The sequence below is a fragment of the Pleuronectes platessa genome, chromosome 11 (assembly GCF_947347685.1).
Source record: "Pleuronectes platessa chromosome 11, fPlePla1.1, whole genome shotgun sequence".
In the NCBI taxonomy this organism is placed as follows: Eukaryota; Metazoa; Chordata; class Actinopteri; order Pleuronectiformes; family Pleuronectidae; genus Pleuronectes; species Pleuronectes platessa.
In genome coordinates, this window is record NC_070636.1 from 7,464,862 (window position 1) to 7,477,223 (window position 12,362).

At 41.7% G+C, this 12,362-nt stretch overlaps 1 protein-coding gene across 2 annotated transcripts in view; it reads right to left on the bottom strand.

Annotated features, from left to right (window-relative positions):
- Positions 1-4,999: 4,999 nt before the first annotated feature.
- stxbp6 (syntaxin binding protein 6 (amisyn)) overlaps positions 5,000-12,362 on the bottom strand; it is a 57,805-nt gene continuing 50,442 nt past the window's right edge. For both annotated transcript variants that reach the window (XM_053434781.1, XM_053434780.1), the window contains 2 exons: positions 8,772-8,929; positions 5,000-6,441 (listed from right to left, as the gene is read on the bottom strand). In XM_053434781.1, the coding sequence (XP_053290756.1) occupies positions 6,418-6,441; positions 8,772-8,929 (182 nt within the window). In that variant the 3' untranslated portion in view covers positions 5,000-6,417. The remainder of the gene's footprint in view (positions 6,442-8,771; positions 8,930-12,362) is intronic.

The window sequence follows — 12,362 nt, forward strand, 5'->3', positions numbered from 1 at the left end:
ATAACATGACATCACCATGTAAGAGAAACAGAAGACATCCCAACATCAACCACAGCAAGTGACACCACCTCCATAACATCCACCCATGAGATGTGGGTCTGCACAACTGAAACCAAGCAGTGAAGCGGCTCCAGCTGCACTGAGCAAAGACAAACTTCAACATCTGGACCTGGACGACACGTGGAAAGACCAAAAGGACCAAAAGGTCGACACGTAGATTCACGGAACATAATGACATCAGATTTCAGAACCACGCCCAACGGCCGTTCCCTCCACGGAGCCGCCCTGGAGCTCGGTGGAAGTTTCTGCAGGTGAACTTACTCGAGACGTGTTTTATGAGCGGCACAGTAAAAGCGTTGGAACTGGCGATTCAGCTGAGTTAGCAAACGAGTGGAGCCGAGCGAGAGAGTGGGCAGAGGGCTGACAGTTTAAACACCTTATTACAAAAGGTGCACTGGATTTAAGAGCGTGTCATGTGGGAGGTCTGTGGAGTCCCCCCCCCCCCGGACTGGCTCCCAGGCTTCACCTCAAGTTACAGCAGTTAATTAAGGCGGGCACCACACCACACCACACGCAGCTCCTTCTTCTTCTTGAGATCATTTCATTTCAAAAGTAATTATCGGATGTCCGAGGTGTCCCAGTCTGGAAGGGACTCCAGTTACAGTGGAGATCTACTGTACATGTGCTTGTTGGAGGGGAAAGTGATTGCAGGGCTGACATTTTTATTTGACCAGTACAAGGCTACGTGGACGTGCGAGTAATTACTTGCTTAATGTTCTGTGATTAATATATCGCTCCTTGGAATACCTGGCTATTAAAAAAGGGGTTGGCCTCCTTTTGTCCATGCATCAGTGCAGAGAAGCAAAACATTATTCCACAGCACTCTCACATTTTGGTTAATAAATCGTTTTTTTTCTGTGGCTCACAAGGTCGAGCGGGTCGCCCACGAACCAGAGAGTAAACGGTTGGTTCTATGGCTCTAAGCATTTCACGTGCCGAAGTGTCCTTGGGCAAGATACAGAACCTCTGTGTATGAGTGAGGGATGATAGAGAGATGCACTGTATAGATGTGAGTGTGAATGGCAAAGAGCTTTGAGTCAAGACTAGAATATCTTTCATATAAATACAGATATAAGGACATTTACCATTTTATAGTTTCCAAGAACATACAAGCCACACTGAGGTAGAGCTGTTTCGTTTACGGTATTAAAAAGTTATGCAGTGGAATCAGTTTGTAAATGACTCCAGTCCAGACACATCACTCTGAATCCTAATTCCCAGAACACCTTGAGGGCAAAGGAAATATCCGGCTGCAGTAATTCAACTTTGACTTTGAGATAAAATCCGGTCTTGAATAATAGGAGTACTCTGGAAATCCCTGCAGAGATTTGTACGCGATAATGAGAAATATAGGTGCAGGCCCGACTCATTCGGGCTCCTCTCCGCTGGGTGCAGCTTGTAATTACTCCTGTGGAGCTTTGGGGAGGCTGGCAGATTAAAAAAAGGAGCTGCCCCCAGGCGGGTTGTCCAGTTAGTTATTCAGGCCGCCGCTGAGCCTCTGCTGATGTGACACCGACTCCCCGGCTGACAGGAATGTCAATGGACCTCTCAAGGTGAAGCCTCACTGGACAGTTTCTACAGTCTGCACTGCTAAGATCACTCAAGGAATATGGTATCATCACATAGTGGCCAGCTCGTTTGGAAGAAACTAAGCTTTTAGTATTAGCTCACAACCTACAGCAAGTTGCATTTTCACACGATCAGTGTCAGAAACCTATGAAACACATCATTTACCCAAAAGTCACAGCGGCTATATTAGCCTTAAAAATACAACTTAACTTATCCTTAAAACATAAACACATAACAAGAATATAAGTAAGTACACTAAAACATTACTAGAATGATGACAAAAACAGTTATATTTAAATAGGACACCTGACAATCCCATGAGCCTATGTGCTCATACTGTCCAATCAGATCGACCGGCTCACAGATCGCCACAATATTATTTGTCACCCACTCTAGTGTTGATGTTAATGATGCATGTGAAAAACAATATCGTTAGGTGAGTCTAAATTAAAAGTTTTTTCATTTTTCTTTAATTAGACACAATTTATTTAGGACTTAACGTTGGTGGTCACTTTGCAAACCAAGATTTTTAAATAGAAAACTGATAAATACAGGTATAAACGATTATTTATAAAATATTTAACTACCTACAGCATATAAAGCAAATTATAGACAAAACTACAGTCAGTCAATCAGTAGTAGTAATTAATTCAATATATGTCTATTATTAGAGAGACCATGAATAATACTTATTTTCTAAGAACATATTTTACTGAAAACACTTGTGTACTTTGAATTGAGCAACATTTTTTATGTGGGGGTTTTAAATATGAAGAAGTACTGAGATAAATTTCAGTTCCTCAAAGTTATATTTACCTCGACATTCATGTTGTGATAATTTGTTTGTTCTCTACTGGATCATTATGTTTATCTTTGTTGTCGGTCCTTATTATTTAAAGTAATAACACAATTTACGCAACACCCAGGATATTGTACAGGACAAGCTCTGATTTACTCTTTGCCGAATTGATACATTCTCAAACGTATTGAACGTTTACCTCCAGACTCGATATGTTGTTCTCCGTCTGCAGGTTGGGAACGTGTTCGATGCTCCCTCTGTGCCACTGTAACTCAGGTCCCTGTCAAAACGTTCACTGCACCAATTACTGGGATTGATCCACTCTCAATCCGCCCTTAAGTCACGCCTTCAACCTGCAATCAATGTAAACATTACAACAAAAATTATTGATAACTGGTTGTGCTGATCAATGCACCACTGGGCAGTAAAGCAGAGCGCTGATAGGTGTTTACACAAAGCTAGTGCTCCCTCCAGTGGTTTTGCTGAATCCAAATTGGAAGGATTCCTTGTACACATTGAACGTGAAAAACAAATACACAAATAATCACTTAGTAATGGACAGACTTGGAGCCACTGTTCTGCCGGAGCAGGGACGGAGAGGTGGGGGGGGGGGGGGTGGGGGGGGGGAGCTGAGCGATTAGAGGCGGGTTTCAGAAGCGAGGGGTAATTCTCAGGAGCTGGCAGTGTGAGTGATGGCAGCGGAGTCCTGCACAGAGGCTTTTATGAGGTGCTTACCTCTCGCTCTGCAGCTCCAAATGCTATAGATCACATATATATATCAGCACTGCTTCACGCTTACTACCATTCTGCTTGCCAGATTGGTCCACATCATTAACCGGGAGAATAAAATACAATTAAGAGGTGGCAAGGGGAGGAGAGGATAACCCAGATGTTTGGATAAGGTTCATTTCTGGTCATTTGACTCAGATACAGTACATGCACCAGCTCCTCCCTCCTTCCACTGGGACTGGTGCCAACGCTCGATGTCTTTTATGGAACTGAGTTCACAAAAATGTAATATCTGTTATCTGTTATTGGTTTTATGTTCCCAATTGTCTCCGTTTATGGTCTTGTTGTTTACTGGGTATTGTTTATGTGCTGTTATGTTTAACAAAATGTGAATAAGCCTATCGTAATCATGGATATAAATATGAATTCATGGTGGGTATAAATATGAAATAAAACTGTCTTGTCTGCATGTAAAACAAATCTGGCTTGGTACTCCTCCAAAGCCAGTTTCTCCTTAGAAGGAAACTGGTTTTGAGCACAAAGGCCAGTTTACTCGTCACGGTGGGAACGGCTCAGTCTGTACAAACACTTTCCTACCGTCCTCCGTGGCTGGAGATGAGCTGTGTGAAGTCTGAGAAGCCTCGAAACAACAACAGGGTTATCACAGCTTGGGTTTGAAAAGTATAAATATTTAATGGAAGCCTCCAGTGCATTTGAAAGATGTGGGTCTTTACCATGTACCATGACAAAAAAAAGATAAAAAAGATACTGCAGTGTGGATTTGGATTAAGGGAATTGGAGAACCCAGCAGTTTGGGGGCTGTATAATATGACCTATATGGCAAAGTAATAGTTCAATCACTTTTGCTACACCATCAATATTGTAAAATCTAATTATAAAGGATCTTTCACAGACTAACAGCTCAAAGATGTATTGGAGAAAGGTGTTAAATGTAAAATGACAGCATTGTAGATATTATGTTTATTCCTTTTCATAATAAAACCTTTTTGACTACATAGGATTTATAATACTATGAAGCTACAAGGTATTATTGACAATTAACAATCAGAAATCAGAGTTTTGTGGTCAAAACCCCCATTGTCACCTCTTAATAGACTATTTATGTAACATTTTATATAATTAGTTATTGTGTAGTCATATTTTATTCCAAATTGACATTACCACAAGCTCCAATAATGTGTCATGTCTTGTGCAGGGTCGTCTGTTTTTGAATCACACCACATGAGGGCAGTATGTACCTGAACTACGAGAGCGAGAGAGTCTACGAAAGAGAGAGATATGGAAAGAGAGGAAGGGAGAGAGATGAAGAGAGAGAGATTTGTGTTTCCATGACTTCTGAGGACATTGCATTGACTTACTCATCTCATTCATTAACCTACTCTAACCTCTGGCACCCTTAACCTTTACCTACGCCTATAAGCTTATATCTTAATCTTAAAACATATCTTTACATTCCAGACAAGGCACAGGTAATTTTAATGATGTAAAGTTAATAAGTAAACAGCGAATCAATTGCATAAAAGTAGTAATTTTAAATGCAAATATTTGTCCCTCAACTTCATACTGTTGCTTTGCATCTCTTTCCTCTGTAGTAAGAACACAGTTATACAGTATTTTAATGTTACCAAAACCTTTAGTTGACCACAGAGACAAAGAAAATGTGACATGGTTTTTATCATCACATTTTTCAAAGGGAACTGATGTAGAAATACAGAAATACGACAATAACACATTACCCAATAAACACACTTCTGATTCCATTGTTTGATGGAAGTGCTAAAGATGGTTTTAATTTAAAAAAAAAGGTCACTGCATATTAAATTCATTTTTATGTCTTTTTTTATTAAAACAATAAACATCCAAAGTGTTAGAGAGAGGAATAAAAGCACACAAAGAGTTAGGCAACTGGAACGTTTCATTATGAACTCAACAGTGCTCTGCAAGATAAAGGTTGTCTGTGTATAGTAACATCATGAATTATAAAATTCAAATTATATAAAAAAAGAATCAAATACATTGTTGAGGGTGATATCTTGCCAGTGAGGAAGCCGAAGGTACAGGCAAGTGTGACGCCGGCACAGAAAAATAAACTATTAAACACTGCTGCTGCTGCTGCTGCTATTTGGGACAGTTAGTCCTTTATCTATCAGTACAAACATCATTATTATGAATATTATTCAATCCAAATTATACAGAAAGCACAAGAGATGACTAACAGATGTTTAAAGTGGAAATACAGCCAGGAGTAATTTCAAAACGCCCCATGTTTATGGGACGTCTTAGCTCTACGGACACTGAGATAATAGTACGAGAAGAATCACATGTTTTAGCTTTTTATAACGCAGAAGCTGGTTTACTGAAATCCCCTCACTTAACTTAAATTATCATAATGTAAAAAGCTTAATCAGAAAATTAGTTCTTCAAGTACACTTCCAAAAATGTTGGCGATCGGTATTCCATGTTGTTTTGGTTGTTTTTTTTGTGAACAGAGACCCACACATTTCAATCCTGTTCTATATTATGTCATCAGAAACACCTCATTCAGCGTCGTGTGCAGTTTGTGAAAAGCTTGAAAACATTTGGACGAATACTGTTGTAATAGAATTTGAAATCATTGACATTAAAAAAACGACCAGAAGAGTGAAAATTAAACACTTTTGGATTTGGTGAAACAGACGGACGTGTTTCTCTTATGAATGTTTTAAACAATAATTATCTGGGTGCAAAGTAAACATCAGATCAGAAAATGTCGGCCATTGTCTGGTATGTGTTGTGTCAGCACACACTCCTGAATCACAAAGCTACTGCTCAAACACGGCAGGGCTCATAAATAACTGTTAACATTGGATAATCTGCAAAGACAAAGCTATTGTTCGTTGGATAATGACTTGGCACGTGAACACACATCAGTGTCTGAGCACATGAAAACTGGTGTGTGTGTGGGGGGGGGGGGTTGGACGACAGTAGTTATCAAATAAAGTTTGAACCAAAGCATTAAGCGTTCTGTTGACAGACTGAAGGAGCATTGTACACGTCTCGTCCCGCCCTCCGATCGATGCATGGTCCCCAGAGGACACACCGGAGCACAATAACCCCCCAAAACATTCAAATGTTAACATTGTTAACAAATACTAATAATATTAAAGATTTTTAAAAAGAATAAAATTTGGAATCCTTCTTCTGTACAGCGACTGGCGATAGGTGAAACCCCACCCAGCCCAGTTGGATTTGGCAGTGGTCTAACACTTGTGCTTCATGGCAAGCTGTAGAAAGATTGGGATGGGATGGGATGGGGGGGGGGGGGGGGGGGGGGTTACAGGATAATACCGTGAGTAATACAAGAAGACAGTTTTCAAGTGGAGTAAAAAGCTTGAGATGATGAGCAGATACAACAAGAATATGAACGAATAAAATGAGGTAATGTGTTTTCAATTCAGATTAGATTACTTTATAACTCATCCACAGAATAATTCAAAGCTGTTAGCAGAGGTTTAATACACAGGTGCTGGGAGGCAGGCAGGGGTCCTGGTGTTTTTGTATTCAGGCAATGACGAGGCAGGCTCATTTATCTCATTAACAAGGGTTCTAATGGGTCCTGGCTGAAGGGTCTTTAGAGAGAGGACCGGGGACACCAAACTCATACAGAGCTACAGAAGACATTAAGGATGGAACACACACACACGGCCGTGTCTCTAACTTAAACCTTAAAACGCTTTCCCTTAAAATGTACATTATGAGTAATAGCAGGGCCACACACATGCACACACACATACACACACATAGTATGGGGTATGCTTTAGTAGAATGAGGAGAATTGAATTCTACATACTGAACAAGTGGGGGCAGCAGAGCAGCGTGCAGAAATGTTGATTAAACCTGAGCAGCTAAATCGCCTGCTGTCATGCAGTGAGGCGCAGTGAGGGAATTACAGGAGTGAACAAAGATAGAAGAAGCAAGGTGACCCCCTGTCACAGCACTTCAGATGCACTTGGCATTGATTTAAAGTTACGGTATGTGCAGAGGTCCACTTTAAACACATGCAGATGACGCGAGTAGCAGAGAAACTCAAATCCTTCGTAAAACATCCTGTCAAGCCAATGTCGTTCTCAAACAGAATCATGAGGAAGTGCAGGAGTTAGTTTGATGATTCCCGCAGGATTGACCTCTTTCCCCATTTATATTGCCTTAAACAGAAGGCGTCAGACAAGCAGCAGTATGAGTTTGATATTAATATGCAGGATAAATGATAAGCTATTAAAGAAATGATAAAAAAAAAAGAATCTAATGGCAGCGAGTGAAATGAGACACGCAGACAATCGAGTGATTCTCCGTGGGGGGTCCTGCTGTCGTCTTCTCCAGAAACCTCCGCAGCCGAGACATATTTCTCTGCTTATCACAGCTTTTGTAATTCATCACAGTGGGGAAGCTCATCTGTGAACAGTAAGAGCCGCGCAAGGCTCCTCAAATGTCTTTCAATTATCCCTCCATTACTGGTGCGGCGTTATGCATCATTCAAAACAGTCATTTCAGTGGGTAGTGAATGGGTTTACTATTGAAGACAGTGACACCATTTCAGTGGGCTCATGTCAGGCAGCAAAACTAGGTGTGGGTGTTATACTGTGTGCTATTAGAGTAGAGCTGGTCATAATCATTACAAAGCAATAGACGTTTTGAAGTAAAATAATCATATTATCCTTATAACCTCATTAAACAGCTTGCTGGTGCTTTTCCTGACAAACAGGAGATCCGGGACAGATGGAGCATGAGGCGAGACGAGACGAGAAAAGAGAGTAAACGAGAGGAGAGGATGAAACGTATCTTCCCTCAGCAGAGAGCTACACTGCTGAAAGGTCGGAGTTTCAAAGAAGCAACTTTTTGTTTAACCCATAAAGACCAGATGTGTGTGTTTATGTCTTTAAGACCGGGTGCGATGTCTCTGTGCTTCTAAGCCGCATGAGACGTCTGCGTCTTATCCACGATGTCATTGTTTTTTCAGACTGATGAAACACGTCGTGATTCGCTGAAATACTCAAGGAAAAGGTGAAATGTATGATGGGAGTTTGTTTCAGAGGATGGACGAGGATCTTAGCGACAGGGGAGATACTGAAGCAGAGCACACCAGTGATTCATCGAAGAAAACAACAACGAAAACAACAATGAAGAAGATTCAGATGTTCAGACGATTCAGATGCTCGCTGATCGAGTCGGGAAAACAATGTTTGAGGGGGAAGGAGGGGGGGGATCTCTCTCTCTCTTTCTTTCTTATTTTGAAGTTCTTGAAGTTTAGGGAAACATCAGTGATTTAAAACGCAAACTAAATGTTTAAGCTCTCTTATCTTTATCTGCTTCAGAGGCTGAGATGTAAACATTTGGTATTCTGTCAGCTCTCCAAAGAACCTTCAGGTTTGAGGGGGTCGTTTTCAAACAACGCTCAGGCTGTAGAGGGCAATTTAATGTGCACCTTAGGTCTTAGTGGATTAAATTAAATGTTAAATAGAATAAGTCTGGACTCGAAGTCAACATTTCAAAGCTTTGTGTTAAAACACCCTGAGGCCATGCATTGGAATGCATCTATTCTTACACAGGCACTCACCTTGTGTGCAGTGACAGAAAACTGTTCGGCACTGTTCATCATGTCCGCGGTCCTCTCCTCGGTCCGGCCCAATCGCTCACCGCGCTCATTCAGGGCCTGGCTGGCTTTCTGCACAGCACTCGTCACGGTGTCCGCGGCTGAGTGGAGTATACTGTTACCTGCAGATAACAGGGGGGGGGAGCAGGGAGAAGAGCACATGGGCAAAGAGAATCAGGAAAGTGAAAGAGAAAAGACAGAAAGGAAGGAGATCATCAGTCCTTTGGTCAGTAAAGGGGAGCGCCTGTGAAAAATGAGTGTGTGACATTAGACTGGTGTCGTCCAATCGGTGACCCGGGGTATTACTGGTAATGGTGGAGGACTGAAACATGAAAAAGTAAATGGCTTTCCATCAGGGCCAATGAGGGAAGGTGGCTAATGACTTTTCTTCAAAGCCGATTTACTTCAAGGAAAGAGCAAGTGAAATTAACCTTTTCAATCTTAAAGGAAGATAACGGCCACACATGCAACGCCGGATTTAGAGTCTCTTTAAATGGGAGGAAGTGCTTTCTGTTGACGTTCAACCAGCTCTGTGATTGTTCTTCTCTGTTCCAACCTGAAGTGCAACACAGAGAGGACGTGTGGGCTCTGCCTCCCTGGCAGCCCTGGAGAGGAATCAGCAGTGGCTGTAAGACGGAACACATCTTCAGAGAGCTGTGGCAGCCCCGCGGATGTGTCTCCTGACAAGCCATTAATCCACCGCGTGTCGGGGGGGGGGCTGCTGTTATGCACTACGCTAACAACTCAGCTAGGAACAGCAATCTTCCTGCTGCTTTCTCTTTGTTGACGATACAGTAGCATTCTTCCAGTGGGGTTTAATCTGTCAATAACATAAATATATATATATATATATATATATAAATGTACCCGAGGAAAGGATGCCAGTGTGAGAAAATATCTGCATTGTTTTTAAAGTTCTCACCTACTACTGATGGGATCTGCTATTTAGTTTGACGGAAAGAGACATCTTGAAATGTCATTTTTAAATTACAGCATAGTTCTCAATGATTAAAAATGAGAGCAACACATAATAAATTCAAGACTTCTTTATTTGACAATGGCTGTCGCTGGATGGAAGATACTAATAGGGTAAATTTACAAAAGTGAATAAAAAACTTGATTGTGAGACTAAATTACTTTCAGCACGTCTTAAAACATGTGTTTCTGGTAATGGCTATTTATCCGCTGCTGGAAAAACACCAAATGGCATTTGTTATTAAGAGTGTGGATACCGCGCCCGGTCCAGCTGAGTTCTAAGGCCTTTCTACTTGATTTTCTACAGTGCACATGTCTCTAATCATGGAAAACATCCGACTAAGGTCTCGTTGCTTTAGCCCAAACTGAATTGTTAGCAAGAGTTAGCTGAAATGCCAAATATATAACTATGTTGTCTGAAAAGTTTTCAAAATAATAAAGAAACTCACAAACACCGGTTGATGCAATAAGCCGGAGGAAACGTTATTCCCAGATAAACAGTAAATGAGTTTGAGGAGAAGAACTAGACAGAGCAACAGCTTGAAGGTACTGACTGTATTAAGACCCGACAATCTTTTCCCACAGGAAACTACAATATAGTGAGTCTTTGTCCCGTAGCATCGATGCAGGTAGTGTGTGACAGGTAATTGGGACAGTTCCACTGCAGTGGGTTATAACACAGCCCCAAAAGCAGACGGCGAGGCCAGCTGCTTTTCTTTCACAGGAAAGTTAACTTGATAAAGTCAAAGCAATTTGGTGTAGACACTGAAATGTGCCGCAGACACACACAGATGGACACACTGCTCTTCATACCCACGCACCAGAGGAAATGGAAACTCTTACATCAGCTCGTTTTCCAGAGATTACAACAAATGAGCCACAGGTGCGAGAACACATCTGGACTAATGGTGAACTAAGCCTCATCTGATTAATAAATTTAAAACTAAACACCATAGTTAACTGTAAAAGGACACCGTTACAACGTGGATGTAGTGTTTAATCTATCAATCCAATTTTATCTGCATAGCCCATATTTACAAATCACAATGTGTCTCATAGGACTCATCACGGCCTGTGCTTTCTTAGCTTTTGAACTATGACACCAAAGTTATGTAACCACAATACCTTGAAAACGAGGACTCCAGATCACACACAACACATTCCTGCTCCGCTTCTGTCTGAGGGGGGGGGGGGGGGGGGGAGAAGAAATATTTTCTCACAGTGGCTTTAGGTCTTCACTAGAAAGGAGACCTTTCCACCTTCGGACAGATTCCTCTTAATCCTCTCCTCCTGGAGAGTAACCCTGGGAGTAATACTCCCATCATCCCTCAATATCACACACCCCACCCTCGCAGCCTCTCCACACCCTTCACCCACATGTCTGCGCACCACTTTCCTTCTCTCTTTAGATCAGTGGTGGGCGGCAGCGTGGGCTCCCCCAGTGGAGAATGTAATTACAGAAGAAAAAAAAAGTGTGTGGGAGTGGTTTATGCTACGCGGTGCCACCGCTGTGATCGACTTTAGTGTGTCTCAACTTAAAATGGTAAAAGATCAGCAAGCACTGTTATTAGTGGGGAGAACAGCAGGTCTTTTGTTTCACTTTGGGGATTCGCTGGTATTAATTCAGTCTTAGCTTTAATGAGGCAGCGGCTCACAGTTTGTCCCAGTATGACCCTTCTGCTGCACTGGTGAATCTAAAAGAGGAGCCCTTTCATCCACATACATTGTTGATCCGTGACACACCTCTCTCAGAAATGCACAAGGAATTTTGTTGCCATACCCCATGATGTCCTCATAATAAACCAGGGTTTCTTCAACAATGGAGAATCAAGAAAAAAGGGGGAAGTTGTTTCTCCATCGACAAAATAATGTAGAAAATAGGAGCCGGGGCCAAAGAAACATAACAAGGAAGAGGGAAAATCATTCAACGTCAACTTCTCTCCTTTCCCAGTTCAGCTGTAGGCACGAGATTACAGAATACACTGCTGATGGAAATCAACAGGAACGTGTTGGAAAATAAACACAATCCATATTCACTCCAGAGGCAAACAGGATTGTTAATTTCACGAAGAAACACCTACACAAAACAGATTCATGCAGATGATACAAGATGATGAAGTGCCTTTCATACTTTCACTCTGCCAGCATACATGCTCATATCAACCCCAGTGCAGGGATACTGCTGTGGGGTGCAACGTGTGGGTGTTTGAAGAGATAGAGTGTGTGTCTGTGTGTGTGTCTTACAATCATTTCCTTACATACTTATCTGCACTCCGACAAGTTCCATCAAAACGTCTCCTTATTACCCAGAGATCACCAGAGGGCTTTGAGGCTGCTGTTATTCACTCACAAGAAACACTGAGCGCTCCGTCAAGGATTTCTTTAAGTGATCGCAACCGCACTCAATCGCATCCAGGGTCCTTTGACTTTATAGTGTAGGTGTAAATGCTATTATTTTAAATCAGGGCGTTCTCTTCCCCAGGTTTCTGCTCTTATGAGATCACTTGTTTTACTGCAGGTTTGTGTAATATCAGTTCACAGAGAGGACATAGAGCATGATTACATTAATCCTCATGTTAA